General features: G+C 45.2%; 1 protein-coding gene across 1 annotated transcript in view; it reads right to left on the reverse strand.

Moving 5' to 3' along the window:
• The window catches only part of LOC123762713 (protein Skeletor knk), a 145,938-nt gene that overhangs the window by 96,680 nt on the left and 31,857 nt on the right, over positions 1 to 17,401 (reverse strand). The window contains exon 2 of the mRNA XM_045749423.2: positions 10,451 to 10,518. Coding sequence (XP_045605379.1) covers positions 10,451 to 10,518 — 68 coding nt within the window. The remainder of the gene's footprint in view (positions 1 to 10,450; positions 10,519 to 17,401) is intronic.

A 17,401-nucleotide genomic window follows, 5' to 3' on the forward strand; every position in this document is an offset into this window, starting at 1 on the left:
CATGAACCCACTCTTTGACTATGGACATGAACCCACTCTTTGACTATGAGCATGAACCCACTCTTTGACTATGAGCATGAACCCACTCTTTGACTATGGACATGAACCCACTCTTTGACTATGGACATGAACCCACTCTTTGACTATGGACATGAACCCACTCTTTGACTATGGACATGAACCCACTCTTTGACTATGAGCATGAACCCACTCTTTGACTATGGACATGAACCCACTCTTTGACTATGGGCATGAACCCACTCTTTGACTATGGGCATGAACCCACTCTTTGACTATGGACATGAACCCACTCTTTGACTATGGACATGAACCCACTCTTTGACTATGGACATATGAACCCACTCTTTGACTATGGACATATGAACCCACTGTTTGACTATGGACATATGAACCCACTCTTTGACTATGGACATATGAACCCACTCTTTGACTATGGACATATGAACCCACTCTTTGACTATGGACATATGAACCCACTCTTTGACTATGGACATATGAACCCACTGTTTGACTATGGACATATGAACCCACTCTTTGACTATGGACATATGAACCCACTCTTTGACTATGGACATATGAACCCACTCTTTGACTATGGACACATGAACCCACTGTTTGACTATGGACATATGAACCCACTCTTTGACTATAGACATATGAACCCACTCTTTGACTATGGACATATGAACCCACTCTTTGACTATGGACATATGAACCCACTCTTTGACTATGGACATATGAACCCACTGTTTGACTATGGACATATGAACCCACTCTTTGACTATGGACATATGAACCCACTCTTTGACTATGGACATATGAACCCACTCTTTGACTATGGACATATGAACCCACTCTTTGACTATGGACATATGAACCCACTCTTTGACTATGGACATATGAACCCACTCTTTGACTATGGACATATGAACCCACTCTTTGACTATGGACATATGAACCCACTCTTTGACTATGGACATATGAACCCACTCTTTGACTATGGACATATGAACCCACTCTTTGACTATGGACATATGAACCCACTCTTTGACTATGGACATATGAACCCACTCTTTGACTATGGACATATGAACCCACTCTTTGACTATGGACATATGAACCCACTCTTTGACTATGGACATATGAACCCACTCTTTGACTATGGACATATGAACCCACTCTTTGACTATGGACATATGAACCCACTCTTTGACTATGGACATATGAACCCACTCTTTGACTATGGACATATGAACCCACTCTTTGACTATGGACATATGAACCCACTCTTTGACTATGGACATATGAACCCACTCTTTGACTATGGACATATGAACCCACTGTTTGACTATGGACATATGAACCCACTCTTTGACTATGGACATATGAACCCACTCTTTGACTATGGACATATGAACCCACTCTTTGACTATGGACATATGAACCCACTCTTTGAGTATGGACATATGAACCCACTCTTTGACTATGGACATATGAACCCACTCTTTGACTATGGACATATGAACCCACTCTTTGACTATGGACATATGAACCCACTCTTTGACTATGGACATATCAACCCACTCTTTGACTATGGACTTATCAACCCACTCTTTGACTATGGACATATGAACCCACTCTTTGACTATGGACATATGAACCCACTCTTTGACTATGGACATATGAACCCACTCTTTGACTATGGACATATGAACCCACTCTTTGACTATGGACATATGAACCCACTCTTTGACTATGGACATGAACCCACTCTTTGACTATGGACATGAACCCACTCTTTGACTATGGACATATGAACCCACTCTTTGACTATGGACATATGAACCCACTCTTTGACTATGGACATGAACCCACTCTTTGACTATGAGCATGAACCCACTCTTTGACTATGGACATGAACCCACTCTTTGACTATGGACATGAACCCACTCTTTGACTATGAGCATGAACCCACTCTTTGACTATGAGCATGAACCCACTCTTTGACTATGGACATGAACCCACTCTTTGACTATGGACATGAACCCACTCTTTGACTATGGACATGAACCCACTCTTTGACTATGGACATGAACCCACTCTTTGACTATGAGCATGAACCCACTCTTTGACTATGGACATGAACCCACTCTTTGACTATGGCATGAACCCACTCTTTGACTATGGGCATGAACCCACTCTTTGACTATGGACATGAACCCACTCTTTGACTATGGACATGAACCCACTCTTTGACTATGGACATATGAACCCACTCTTTGACTATGGACATATGAACCCACTCTTTGACTATGGACATATGAACCCACTCTTTGACTTTGGACATATGAACCCACTCTTTGACTATGGACATATGAACCCACTCTTTGACTATGGACATATGAACCCACTCTTTGACTATGGACATATGAACCCACTCTTTGACTATGGACATATGAACCCACTCTTTGACTATGGACATATGAACCCACTCTTTGACTATGGACATATGAACCCACTCTTTGACTATGGACATATGAACCCACTGTTTGACTATGGACATATGAACCCACTCTTTGACTATGGACATATGAACCCACTCTTTGACTATGGACATATGAACCCACTCTTTGACTATGGACATATGAACCCACTGCTTTGACTATGGACATATGAACCCACTCTTTGACTATGGACATATGAACCCACTCTTTGACTATGGACATATGAACCCACTCTTTGACTATGGACATATGAACCCACTGTTTGACTATGGACTATGAACCCACTCTTTGACTATGGACATATGAACCCACTCTTTGACTATAGGACATATGAACCCACTCTTTGACTATGGACATATGAACCCACTCTTTGACTATGGACATATGAACCCACTCTTTGACTATGGACATATGAACCCACTCTTTGACTATGGACATATGAACCCACTCTTTGACTATGGACATATGAACCCACTCTTTGACTATGGACATATGAACCCACTCTTTGACTATGGACATATGAACCCACTCTTTGACTATGGACATATGAACCCACTCTTTGACTATGGACATATGAACCCACTCTTTGACTATGGACATATGAACCCACTCTTTGACTATGGACATATGAACCCACTCTTTGACTATGGACATATGAACCCACTCTTTGACTATGGACATATGAACCCACTCTTTGACTATGGACATATGAACCCACTCTTTGACTATGGACATATGAACCCACTCTTTGACTATGGACATATGAACCCACTCTTTGACTATGGACATATGAACCCACTCTTTGACTATGGACATATGAACCCACTCTTTGACTATGGACATATGAACCCACTCTTTGACTATGGACATATGAACCCACTCTTTGACTATGGACATATGAACCCACTCTTTGACTATGGACATATGAACCCACTCTTTGACTATGGACATATGAACCCACTCTTTGACTATGGACATATGAACCCACTCTTTGACTATGGACATATGAACCCACTCTTTGACTATGGACATATGAACCCACTCTTTGACTATGGACATATGAACCCACTCTTTGACTATGGACATATGAACCCACTCTTTGACTATGGACATATGAACCCACTCTTTGACTATGGACATATGAACCCACTCTTTGACTATGGACATATGAACCCACTCTTTGACTATGGACATATGAACCCACTCTTTGACTATGGACATATGAACCCACTCTTTGACTATGGACATATGAACCCACTCTTTGACTATGGACATATGAACCCACTCTTTGACTATGGACATATCAACCCACTCTTTGACTATGGACATATCAACCCACTCTTTGACTATGGACATATGAACCCACTCTTTGACTATGGACATATGAACCCACTCTTTGACTATGGACATATGAACCCACTCTTTGACTATGGACATATGAACCCACTCTTTGACTTTGGACATATGAACCCACTCTTTGACTATGGACATATGAACCCACTCTTTGACTATGGACATATGAACCCACTCTTTGACTATGGACATATGAACCCACTCTTTGACTATGGGCATGAACCCACTCTTTGACTATGGACATATGAACCCACTCTTTGACTATGGGCATGAACCAACTCTTTGACTATGGACATATGAACCCACTCTTTGACTATGGACATATGAACCCACTCTTTGACTTTGGGCATGAACCCACTCTTTGACTATGGACATATGAACCCACTCTTTGACTATGGGCATGAACCCACTCTTTGCCTATGGACATATGAACCCACTCTTTGACTTTGGGCATGAACCCACTCTTTGACTATGGACATATGAACCCACTCTTTGACTATGGGCATGAACCCACTCTTTGACTATGAACATATGAACCCACTCTTTGACTATGGACATATGAACCCACTCTTTGACTATGGACATATGAACCCACTCTTTGACTATGGACATATGAACCCACTCTTTGACTATGGACATATGAACCCACTCTTTGACTATGGACATATGAACCCACTCTTTGACTATGGACATATGAACCCACTCTTTGACTATGGACATATGAACCCACTCTTTGACTATGGACATATGAACCCACTCTTTGACTATGGACATATGAACCCACTCTTTGACTATGGACATATGAACCCACTCTTTGACTATGGACATATGAACCCACTCTTTGACTATGGACATATGAACCCACTCTTTGACTATGGACATATGAACCCACTCTTTGACTATGGACATATGAACCCACTGTTTGACTATGGACATATGAACCCACTCTTTGACTTTGGACATATGAACCCACTCTTTGACTATGGACATATGAACCCACTCTTTGACTATGGACATATGAACCCACTCTTTGACTATGGACATATGAACCCACTCTTTGACTATGGGCATGAACCCACTCTTTGACTATGGACATATGAACCCACTCTTTGACTATGGGCATGAACCAACTCTTTGACTATGGACATATGAACCCACTCTTTGACTATGGACATATGAACCCACTCTTTGACTTTGGGCATGAACCCACTCTTTGACTATGGACATATGAACCCACTCTTTGACTATGGGCATGAACCCACTCTTTGACTATGGACATATGAACCCACTCTTTGACTTTGGGCATGAACCCACTCTTTGACTATGGACATATGAACCCACTCTTTGACTATGGGCATGAACCCACTCTTTGACTATGGACATATGAACCCACTCTTTGACTATGGACATATGAACCCACTCTTTGACTATGGACATGAACCCACTCTTTGACTTTGGGCATGAACCCACTCTTTGACTATGGACATATGAACCCACTCTTTGACTTTGGGCATGAACCCACTCTTTGACTATGGACATATGAACCCACTCTTTGACTATGGACATATGAACCCACTCTTTGACTATGGACATATGAACCCACTCTTTGACTATGGACATGAACCCTTTTCTTGGACCCTGGGACCTCCCGGTCCACTCCTTACAGTGGCCATATAGCGTTAGTTGCTTCGTCTTGTGGCGCGTATCATGTGTAGCCATGCAGCTATTTTCCTCGTGCTGAGCCTTGCTGCATTTGTGGGAATTGGAGTATACCTGGGATAAAATGCAGCGTTTGACCCTTCCGCAGGATGCCACCCACAACAGTCGACTAGCACGCAGGTTCCTGATCACTGCTGGGTGAACAGAGCCAATGGCCGCGAGGACACTAGCCCACACGTCTCCTGCCTGGGATGTGAAGATGAGGGCAAGAATGTGTATGTGAAGATGAGGGCAAAAGGAGGGCATGTGTGTGAGAATGAGGGCAAGAGGAGGGCAGGTGTGTGTGAAGATGAGGGCAAGAGGAGGACAGGTGTGTGAGAATGAGGGCAAGAGGAGGGCAGGTGTGTGTGAAGATGAGGGCAAGAGGAGGGCAGGTGTGTGAGAATGACGACAAGAGGAGGGCAGGTGTGTGTGAAGATGAGGGCAAGAGGAGGACAGGTGTGTGAGAATGAGGGCAAGAGGAGGGCAGGTGTGTGTGAAGATGAGGGCAAGAGGAGGGCAGGTGTGTGAGAATGACGGCAAGAGGAGGGCAGGTGTGTGTGAAGATGAGGGCAAGAGGAGGGCAGGTGTGTGTGAAGATGAGGGCAAGAGGAGGGCAGGTGTGTGTGAAGATGAGGGCAGGTGTGAGAATGAGGGCAAGAGGAGGGCAGGTGTGTGAGAATGAGGGCAAGAGGAGGGCAGGTGTGTGAGAATGAGGGCGAGAGGAGGGCAGGTGTGTGAAGATGAGGGCAAGAGGAGGGCAGGTGTGTGAAGATGAGGGCAAGAGGAGGGCAGGTGTGTGAAGATGAGGGCAAGAGGAGGGCAGGTGTGTGAAGATGAGGGCAAGAGGAGGGCAGGTGTGTGTGTGTGTGTGTACTCACCTATTTATACTTGCGGAGGTTGAGCTTTGGCTCTTTGGTCCCGCCTCTCAACCGTCAATCAACTGGTGTACAGATTCCTGAGCCTACTGGGCTCTATCATATCTACACTTGAAACTGTGTATGGAGTCAGCCTCCACCACATAACTGCCTAATGCATTCCATCCGTTAACTACTCTGACACTGAAAAAGTTCCTTCTAACGTCCCTGTGGCTCATGTGGGTACTCAGTTTCCACCTGTGTCCCCTTGTTCGCGTCCCGCCAGTGTTGAATAGCTTATCCTTGTTTACCCGGTCGATTCCCCTGAGGATTTTGTAGGTTGTGATCCTGTTCCCCTTACTCTCCTGTCTTCCAGTGTCGTAAGGTGCATTTCCCGCAGCCTTTCCTCGTAACTCATGCCTCTTAGTTCTGGGACTAGTCTGGTAGCATACCTTTGGACTTTTTCCAGCTTCGTCTTGTGCTTGACAAGGTACGGGCTCCATGCTGGAGCCGCATACTCCAGGATTGGTCTTACTACTCTGACACTGAAAAAGTTCCTTCTAACGTCCCTGTGGCTCACGTGGGTACTCAGTTTCCACCTGTGTCCCCTTGTTCGCGTCCCGCCAGTGTTGAATAGTTTATCCTTGTTTACCCGGTCGATTCCCCTGAGGATTTTGTAGGTTGTGATCCTGTCCCCTCTTACTCTTCTGTCTTCCAGTGTCGTAAGGTGCATTTCCCGCAGCCTTTCCTCGTAACTCATGCCTCTTAGTTCTGGGACTAGTCTGGTAGCTTACCTTTGGACTTTTTCCAGCTCCGTCTTGTGCTTGACAAGGTACGGGCTCCATGCTGGGGCCGCATACTCCAGGATTGGTCTTAAATATGTGATGTACAAGATTCTGAATGATTCCTTACACAGGTTCCTGAACGCTGTTCTGATGTTAGCCAGCCTCGCATATGCCGCAGACGTTATTCTTTTTATGTGGGCTTCAGGAGACAGGTTTGGTGTGCTATCAACTCCTAGATCTTTCTCTCTGTTTCATTAAGTACTTCATCTCCTATTCTGCATCCTGTGTCTGGCCTCTTGTTTCCACTGCCTAGTTTCATTACATTGCATTTACTCGGGTTGAACTTCAACAGCCATTTGTTGGACCATTCACTTAGTCTGTCTAGGTCATCTTGTAGCCTACTATCATCCTCTGTTTCAATCCTCCTCATAATTTTTGCATCATCGGCAAACATTGAGAGAAACGAATCTATACCCTCTGGGAGAGCATTTACATATACCAAAAACAGTATAGGTCTAAGGACTGACCCCTGCGGGACTCCACTTGTAACGTCTCGCCAATCTGAGACCTCACCCCTCACACAGACTCGTTGTTTCCTGTTGCTTAGGTACTCCTTTATCCAATGGAGTACCTTCCCTTTCACTCCAGCCTGCATCTCCAGCTTTTTCCTAGCTTCTTGTGTGGTACTGTATCAAAGGCTTTCCGACAAACCAAAAATATGCAGTCTGCCCACCCTACTCTTTCTTGCCTTATTTTTGTTACCTGGTCGTAGAATTCAAGGAACCCTGTGAGGCAGGACCTGCCATCCCTGAACCCATCTTGATGCTGTGTTACAAAGTTCCTTCACTCCAGATGCTCCACTAGCTTTCTTCGCACAATCTTCTCCATCAGCTTGCATGGTATGTAGGTTAGGGACACTGGACTGAAGTTCAGTGCCTCCTGTCTATCCCCTTTCTTGTATATCGGAACTACATTAGCTGTTTTCCAAATATCTGGCAGTTCCCCTGTTGCCAGTGATTAGTTATACACTATGGAGAGTGGTAGGCACAGTTCTTTTGCTACTTCCTTTAGTATCCAAGGGGAGATTCCACCTGGGCCTATAGCCTTTGTCACATCCAACTCTAGTAAACACTTCCTTACTTCCCCGCTGGTAATCTCAAACTCTTCCAGTGGTTCCTGGTTAGCTATTCCTTCTCTTATCTCTGGAATTTCTCCTTGCTCTAAGATGAAGACCTCCTCAAATTTCTTATTCAGTCCCTCACACACTTCCTTGTCGTTTGTAACGAATCCTTCTGCCCCTATCCTTAATTTCATAACCTGTTCCTTTACTGTTGTTTTTCTCCTGATGTGGCTATGCAACAATTTAGGCTGAGTCTTTGCCTTGCTTGCGATGTCATTTTCGTATTGTCTTTCTGCCTCTCTTCTCATCCTGACATATTCATTCCTGGCATTCTGGTATCTTTCTCTGCTCTCCAGTGTCCTGTTATTCCTATAGTTTCTCCATGCCCTTTTACTTTGCTGCTTAGCTAGCCTACATCTCTGATTAAACCATGGGTTTCTCATCTTCATTTCTCTGTTTTCCTTTTGGACTGGGACAAACTTGTTTGCTGCGTCCTTGCACTTCTGCGTGATGTAGTCCACCATATCTTGGGTCGCCTTTTCCCTTAGCTCTGTTCCCCATGCTATATCTGTTAGGAATTTTCTTATCCCCTCATAGTTTCCCTTTTGGTAAGCTAACCTTTTGGTTTCGGTATCTCTCCTCGAGTTCAATAACCCTTCTTCAATCAGGTACTCAAACACCAGTACACTGTGGTCGCTCATTCCTACTGGGTCCTCAAAACCGATTTCTCTTATGTCGGAGTCGTTCAGAGTGAAGACTAGGTCGAGTCTCGCTGGTTCATCATTGCCTCTCATCCTTGTGGGGTTCTCTGACATGCTGGGTTAAAAAGTTTCTAGTCACCACCTCCAATAGTTTGGCCCTCCACGTATCCTCGCCTCCATGCGGTTCCTTGTTCTCCCAGTCAATCCTTCCGTGATTGAAGTCGCCCATGATGAGCAGGTGGGATCTATTTCTACAGGCAGCAGAGGCTGCCCTCTCAATTATAGTGTTAACTGCCATGTTGTTGTGTTCATACTCTTGACTGGGTCTCCTGTCATTTGGTGGAGGGTTGTATATTATTACTACTACTATTCTAGGTCCTCCCACTGTCATGGTGCCTGCTATGTAGTCTCTGAACCCCTCACAGCCCGGGATAGCCATCTCCTTAAAACTCCATTCCTTTCTCATGAGTAGGGCCACTCCGCCTCCTCCCCTACCTTCCCTCTCTTTCCTTATTACTGTGTACTCCTGGGGAAACACGGCATTCGTTATGATTCCAGAGAGTTTTGTTTCAGTGAGTCCGATTACATCTTGGTTCACTTCTTGTGCTCTTTCCCTTAGTTCACTTGTCTTGCTTGTGATCCCATCTATGTTCGAGTACATTACCCTGAAACTGACTATCTTCTGCTTCTCCTCTGGGGAAGACCTGTGGGATCTGGGGTGAGCAGGAGCTGGGGGGATCTGGTACAGGGAGACTGGTGGAGGGTTGGGGGGGTGAGAGGGGGAGGGTTGGGGAAGCATGGGGGGAGGAGAGGCTTTGTTGGATAGGGGAGATGGGGGGCTTGGGGGGGGGAGAAAAGGGGGGAGGGCTTGGGGGGCGTGGGGGAGGAGGGGAAAGGAGGGCTGAGGTGGGCGAGGAAGAGGGGAGGGTTTAGGGGAGTGGTGGAGAGGGGAAGGCTTAGGTGGGGTGGGGGAGAGTGGGGGGTGGGGGAGAACGGAGGGCTTGGGGGTGGGATAAACGGGAACGCATGTGGGAGAAGGGAGGGCTTGGGGGATGGAGGAGAAGGGAGGTCCTGGGGGGAGGGGTGAGTAGGAGGAGGGGGGTGATTGGGAGGAGGGGGTGGGTGGAGGGAGGGTGCCCTAGGCGGGTACTTAGTGGGGGGCTGACAGGGAATGGAGCAGGTTGGGTGTCTGTTGGGTAGAATGTGGGGGTGGTGCCCCACTCCCTGTGGCTGTTGCACTGTTTGAGGAGGGTTCCCCACTCCCCACTGTGTGTGTGTGTGTGTGTGTGTGTGTGTGTGAGGGTAAGAGGAGGGCGTGTGTGTGTGTGTGTGTGTACTCACCTAGTTATGCTTGCGGGGGTTGAGCTCTGGCTCTTTGGTCCCGCCTCAACAACACGTCACTTAGACGTACCTGGTGATGGTAGCTGTTAAGTTCTCCAATCTTTTTGCCGACGTAGGTGTCGTCACTCCGGCTCAACCCTGTAACCACAACTATCATCAGCCACATATTGGATAGACAGTTTACCTATTAGTTATACTAAACACTGTTAGGAATACACCCAATACCCGTGTCTAATATTATATTATCTTATTATTAGTACAATATTATTAAGTATAAGTAGTGGCATTAGTGATACACGACTACTGTGAATATACCTTTGTTCAGTTCTCTATTAAATCCCTTAAATCCTACATGACTATTGGAGCTATCTATAGATTTCACAATACTAATATAACTGCATTCTCAGATAACCTAAGAAATCTTATCACAAATAATAATCTCAACATAAATCAAGTCATTCTAGGAGATGACTTCAATATTCACCTGTGTCAACAACATAGCCCTCAAGTCGACTATTTCCTAAACAGCATGAACACCTGTATGTTAATCCCCACAATCACCAAGCCCACCCGAATCACTCAAATGTAACAAACTAGGCTGTTGTAAGAATTATCCAGAGGGGTTTATCGACAAAAGAGAATGGGAAGCTGAGCCGCATGGTGACCTGACCCCCAGGGGAATTCGCGGTGGAAATAACCGACGCTTTGTTCATATCTGCGTAAATGAATCATCCTATAGTATTCAGTAATTTAGAGAAAATTAGCCTTTATTCATTTTGCATTAAAATTGTATTGTATAATAGTACTGGATACAATATCAAGAGTATTCTAATTATTGAGTTTAAGTCACCATCAGTGACGTCACGAATCAGATCTAACTTTTGAGGCGGAGTGACCGGCGGTCATAGGTCATCAGGGGTTGACAGGTCTAATATTTCTCAAAGTTTTAATAACCATTTTTGTGATCGGGAACAGCTCTGCCGTTAGATGTTTGTAATTTAATTCAGTAAAATAATTCAACCAGTCTGGATCAATTAAGTACAACAGAGTTTAATTGTTATAACTTAACCTTGCTAAAGTAACTGGGTAAGCGATGCGGAACAATACAATACTCTGTCTGGGGTAGTCCAGACAAGAAAAAAATCAGTGTGGTCACGGAAGCAGCTAGGAGAGGTCAAACATCTTACCTCTCCCCAAGAACAGGCCCAACACCTAGAACTGTGGTCGCCCAAGGTATAGTTGCTATTGTTAAGTATAGAAATAGTCTCATTTGCCACTCAGGTCAAGTAGGGAGTGTTAAATTGATAGGGAGTGAACATATTTAGATTTTGTTTTAGTTTTCGTTTAATAAATTAAATTTGTTATTAATTTGCATTTTATTGTTTCCATGTGTTTTATGTGTATACTTGTCCTGGTCACGTGGTCCACACGAGGCAGAGTTGCATTGGGCGCCGATTCTAACATCGAATCGGAATTATCATTACCGTGTAATTTATTCCACACTCAAGGTCATCGTTTATAGTGGGGATCAAGCCCCTAGGTTGATTAATTAGCGTGATCGATCCAGACCTCGATCATTGCTCTTGTATTACTGGTCTGGTGGTGGCAGCAGAGGTGACTCTAGGGTTTTGTTCAGAGCTTAGGTCACGTCATACTGGGTGTAGAATCCTAAGTCGGTCAATCGTCTTAGGACCACGTGGCGTGGAGTTGGCTTTGGTAAAAGTTTTGGAGTCCCTTGGTTTAGAAATAAAAGTAAGAATACGGGTAGAGGGAGTAGAAAGAAGGAAGAGAGAGAGAGGAACCATAAACCCGTGTTACAATGGTGCACAGCGGTGGTTTCAACAATTTTGTTTGAAATTGTTGAAAGGCTCACGCGTCTAGCCGTTCGAACACGTGCGCGGATGCTAAGGAGACAGCCGCGGGCCAGGATTAGCAGTGCGCCCCACAAGTGCGTTTGAGTGGGGATTGGCGAATCTTGGGTCATGCGGGCTGATATGATTAAGGTTAGTTAGTAAGATTAGGCTATTAAAATTAGATTTATTGAAAAGGAGACCGCTCCGAGTTGATTGGACTGGGTACCATACTCGACCCATTGCAATTAATTCAGAGGTGTTGGGAGCCGCCATACTCTCAACAGCAGTTCCTTGAGGGCTGTCGGGGGCGGATATATCTGTGGGACGCCAGTAGATAGTCCGAGGGCGTTATTAGACGACCCAAAACGCTAGGAAAAACGTAATCCGTGAAGGGCGTTGCGGCCTCCGAGGGACGGACTAGTAACCTACCTAGCAGCGATTCAACAACTAAGTGATCGCACACTTAGTGGAGGTTGAGTCGTCCCTAGTCATAATTGTTGCTGAAAGCTGCGTGTCGCGCTGTTGGAACCTAGATGGTGTGGCCTCTAGGCTAGGTGTGGTACGGCGAGCCGGTAAGGACAATTATAGGATGAAGTCGAGTGCATTTTTGAATTAAGTATACTTCAATTTATAAAGTAATTTCCGTTTATTTGCGTTGTTCTAGATTAATTTTTTTTCCCCTAAATTCAATCCCCGGTTAAAATTTTTCCCAAGTGTAGCGTTTTCTTGCATATTAGGCTAAGTGCGTACGTTAAGTTTTGTTATTCCCTGTTCTATTAGTCTAAGTCAGAGGCGTTGTTAATCCTCTGGACTTAGGGCTATTGGTCGGTCACTATAGTAAGTGAAGGAGTTTAAGGGATAGTAAAGTTGCGTGTAAATGTTATTTGTCTGTGGAATATTTCTAAGTATTTTGGGATAAGTTTTCGGCTAAGTCGATGTCGGAAACTCGTTAACTGTAATTAATTTGTATTCATGGGTCACGTGTACGATCTGGGCGTCATTAGGATTCTCCAGTCGATGCGAGTGATAGCTTATAGTTTTTACCAGTAAGACGGTAGAATTGTGTTTGTAGACTTAGAACTCTGTTTTCAGTAGAAACGTAGGTGGAAAATTTTTCTAAGTCCAGCTTGGGCTAGAATCTGACTTTTTGGCGGAAATTCTAATTTTCATGTTTCGTGTATATTCTGGGGTCAGTATTACTCTCTAGTGCGCGCAAGGGACGTAATTCTGTCCGTAAGCATTAAACAGTGATAATTACATTTTTGCCGAATTTAGTATTTTTTCGAGAAAATCGTGTTGTAATTTTGTCAGAGTCCATTTGAGGTGAAAATCTCGGATTTTGACGAAAAATCGAATTAGTGAGTGTTGAAATCGCCCGATGTGTCAGTATTGTTCTGTATACAACGTCAGTAGTGAATAATAACGTATTTATATCTGGGAACGAGAAACCCAAATTTTTGTGAATTAAAGGAGTTTTGTGATATTTGGGGTGATAGAATATTTTTCCCTCGGAGTCAGAAAAATTGGCAGAGTCCAGCAATTGAGTAAAAACGCAGTTTTTGATAAAAATTCAATTTTTGGTAAGCATATATAGGTCCTGGGTGTCTATATTAATCACTAGAGCTGTTTATTAACGTAAAACTAGTTATTTTCCTTCAGAACAAAAATTTTGATTTTTCAGCGTTTAAGCGAAAAAGCGCGGGACTTAGTTTTTTTTTCAGCGCAGCTGGTCCCGCTCCATCAGTCATCAGTGGCCACGCTGCTCACTTCAAGCGCGTTTAGTATTCAAGTACAGTAAATATTCTTTATTAATCCATCACGAGTGCTACGCGTTAGTTGCGTTATCATTTAAATTGTTTTATATAAATTAGATTCTTTAATTTTTTTTAACGTAAAGGACTTAGGTTTCTGCAATAGAACTGCGGGATATTTCACGGTCAGACACGAGTGCGGGGCAGACACTCATTCATTGGATTCACTTCAGCGATTCTCTCGATAAATCGTTGTATTTCCTATTTTGGGAATCTAGTAGTTTTCTCTTAGAATAGAGTTGTTTTTTTTTTTTGTGTAAGATCACGGTTGTAGTGAGTCCGGGTCGAGGGTGTACTAAAGGGTAGTTTAGAAGAGACGTGGCACACCAGGAATCACAGAAAATGTTTAACCCAGATAATGACCAGTCAGTGGGGACCAGTGGGAGTGGAAGTGGAAGTGTAGAGGACAGCACCTCTTCCGACACCACTGGGGACCACCTAGGTACACCTCATCCGTCACTACAACAACACCAACCCCATCCTCAATTCCCATACCAACCCCATCCTCAGTTCCCATACCAACCCTTCCCCCAACCCCAGGCCACTCCATACCCATTCCAACCCCAGGCCACCCCATACCCATACCAACCCCAGGCCACCCCATACCCATACCAACCCCAGGCCACCCCATACCCATACCCATTCCAACCCCAGGCCACCCCATACCCATACCCATTCCAACCCCAGGCCACCCCATACCCATACCCATACCCATTCCAGCCCCAATCCACACCCCAGCCTGAGGTCACCCACACCATACCTCAACCCCAACCTCCATCCACACCCCAACCCGAGGCCACCCACACCATACCTCAACCCCAACCTCCATCCACACCCCAACCCCAGGCCACCCACACCATACCTCAACCCCAACCCCAGGCCGCCACAGCCTTAGACAGACAGATGCGCACGGAGACATCGGGCACTCAGTTGTCGCCATACGTAGAGGCGTTAAGTAAAGGCGAGGGAGCCAAGCCGAGGAACTGTGGCGCGGGTTCATCAGGCGGGAAGCAGCCCTCGGCTGCAAGTTCGAGCCACCCTGCGCGGGGTACCAACAGAGATCCGCGGAGGTGTTACTCCTGCTGGAAGCGCGGGCATATACAGAGGGATTGCGAAGTCACTCCTACGAAGGCATGAAAGCAGGCTCCTAGTGATGGCAGGCCTACTTTTGAGGTGAAAGTGGAAGGTGTGAGATTGACAGCTTTTGTTGATACAGGAAGCCAGGCAACAGTAATTAAAAAGTCAGCCTTCAGCAATTTCAAGTATACACGTCTTCAACGTTGCGCAAAGACATTAACAGCAGTCAATGGGGAAAAGATTGAGATCGTAGGTCAAGGTACAGTTAATTTTGAGATTGATGGGGAATTGCAGCCTCACACATGTACGATCGTAGAGAACCTTGATTTTCCTGGTCACATCTTAATGGGAACTGATTTTCTGTCGCGATTTAATTATTCCTTGTCTGCTCAAAAAGGGGCTAGGAACTGCAGGTTGCAGTTGGGACAGACTTCCTACCCAGTGGAGATGATCGACCATCCCCCAGTTGTAGCTTCAATTAAGAGGAAGCTGAAATATAATGCGCACTATCCAAAATTGATTTTTAAGTCTCTTCCAGACACAGTTAAGAGGTCATGCGCATTGCATGCATTGACCAAACAGAGTTGCCCACCACATTCTGTTAAATTTATTAAAGTAGCCGTGGGACGTCACATACAACCAGGTACCACCCTTCAGGTGGCTGGGAGATGTGATAGTTTATTAATTCCTCATCACTTAGTTGTAGTGCTCGATAAAGGTGCACTCATTCCAGTTGTCAATCTTTCACATAAGACTTTTCGCTTCAGGGCAGGTGATAGGGTATCTCAGGGAACCATGGTGGAGGACACAGAAATCTTTCACCATGAGTCAGCTGAGACGCCAGCCGTCACTGCACAATGTAGTGCACTGAATATGTTGAAAACTAAAACACCATCCAAAGTACAATACGAGACGAGAAATGTTGCACAGAATGTAGAGGAAGTGGAAAAATTAATTTCAGCACTTGATTTGCAACATGTTGCACAGGCAGATAGGAAGGCACTGAGAGGAGTTTTACGAAAATTCCCGAAATTGTTTGCGACAGAGGATGACCAGATTGGTCTCCTTGATAAGATCGAGCACACCATTCCAACTGGTGATCATTTGCCTGTGTACACAAGACAGTGGAGGTTGCCGGAACAGGCAAAGAACATTATCAGGGAGGAGTGCCAGAAAATGTTGAGACAGGGCGTGATAGAGCCTAGTACGTCACCATGGCTCTCTCCTGTTGTGCTTGTTCGGAAACCGGACGGTAGTTATCGTTTCTGTGTTGACTACCGGAAGGTGAACGAACTAACTAAGGGTGATGTGTATCCGTTGCCCCGAATACAGGAGATAATAGATCAATTTGGTGCTGCTAAGTATTTCTCAACTCTTGACGCAAAATCGGCGTATTGGGCGATTCCGGTGGCAGAACAAGATAGGGAAAAAACAGCATTCTCGGATGGTAGGCACACTTATCAATTCCGTAGGATGCCGTTTGGTTTGAAGACAGCGCCTTCGTCGTTTCAGAGGGCCATCAACTTTATCCTTAGTCCGGTACTGGGTAGGCATTCTTTAGCGTACCTGGATGATGTTGTGATATATTCCAGGACGTTTGAGGAACACCTACAGGACTTGACTGAGACTTTGAAGTTGTTAGATCAGGCAGGTTTCAGGCTGAATGTTCAGAAGTGCACCTTGGCGGCTCAGAAATTCAAATTTCTGGGGTTCCAGGTGTGCCCAGACGGTATCCGACCTGACCCAGATTCTTGCCGCGCCATTGCTGACATGCCTACTCCAAGGACAGCAAAGGACGTGCGTAGGTTTTTGGGGGCGGCCGGATATTTTCGTCGTCACATTGAAGGTTTCGCTGGCATTTCAGCACCCCTGACTGATCTGACAAAGAAAAATGCGAAGTTTGTGTGGAAATCTGAACATGACGAGGCCTATCGCAAACTGAAAGACCAACTAATCACGACACCGGTATTGGCTATTCCTGATTTTGAGAAAGAGTGGGAAGTGCACACTGACGCCAGCGGTATTGCTATTGGCGGGTGCTTAATTCAGCGAGACGCAGATAATTTACCCCATCCAGTAGCCTATTTCAGTAGGAAGGTCAAAGGACCTGAAGTTCGTTATTCAGCTACGGATCGGGAGGCACTGGCAGTAGTAGAATCAGTTAGGTATTTCGAGCCTTACCTATTTCAGCGGCATTTTGTAATCTACACAGACCATCGAGCGTTAACACACATATTTAAAAAGCGAACGAAATGCCCACGAATGTCACGCTGGTCTCAC

Source organism: Procambarus clarkii, chromosome 27, assembly GCF_040958095.1.
Source record: "Procambarus clarkii isolate CNS0578487 chromosome 27, FALCON_Pclarkii_2.0, whole genome shotgun sequence".
Classification (NCBI taxonomy): domain Eukaryota; kingdom Metazoa; phylum Arthropoda; class Malacostraca; order Decapoda; family Cambaridae; genus Procambarus; species Procambarus clarkii.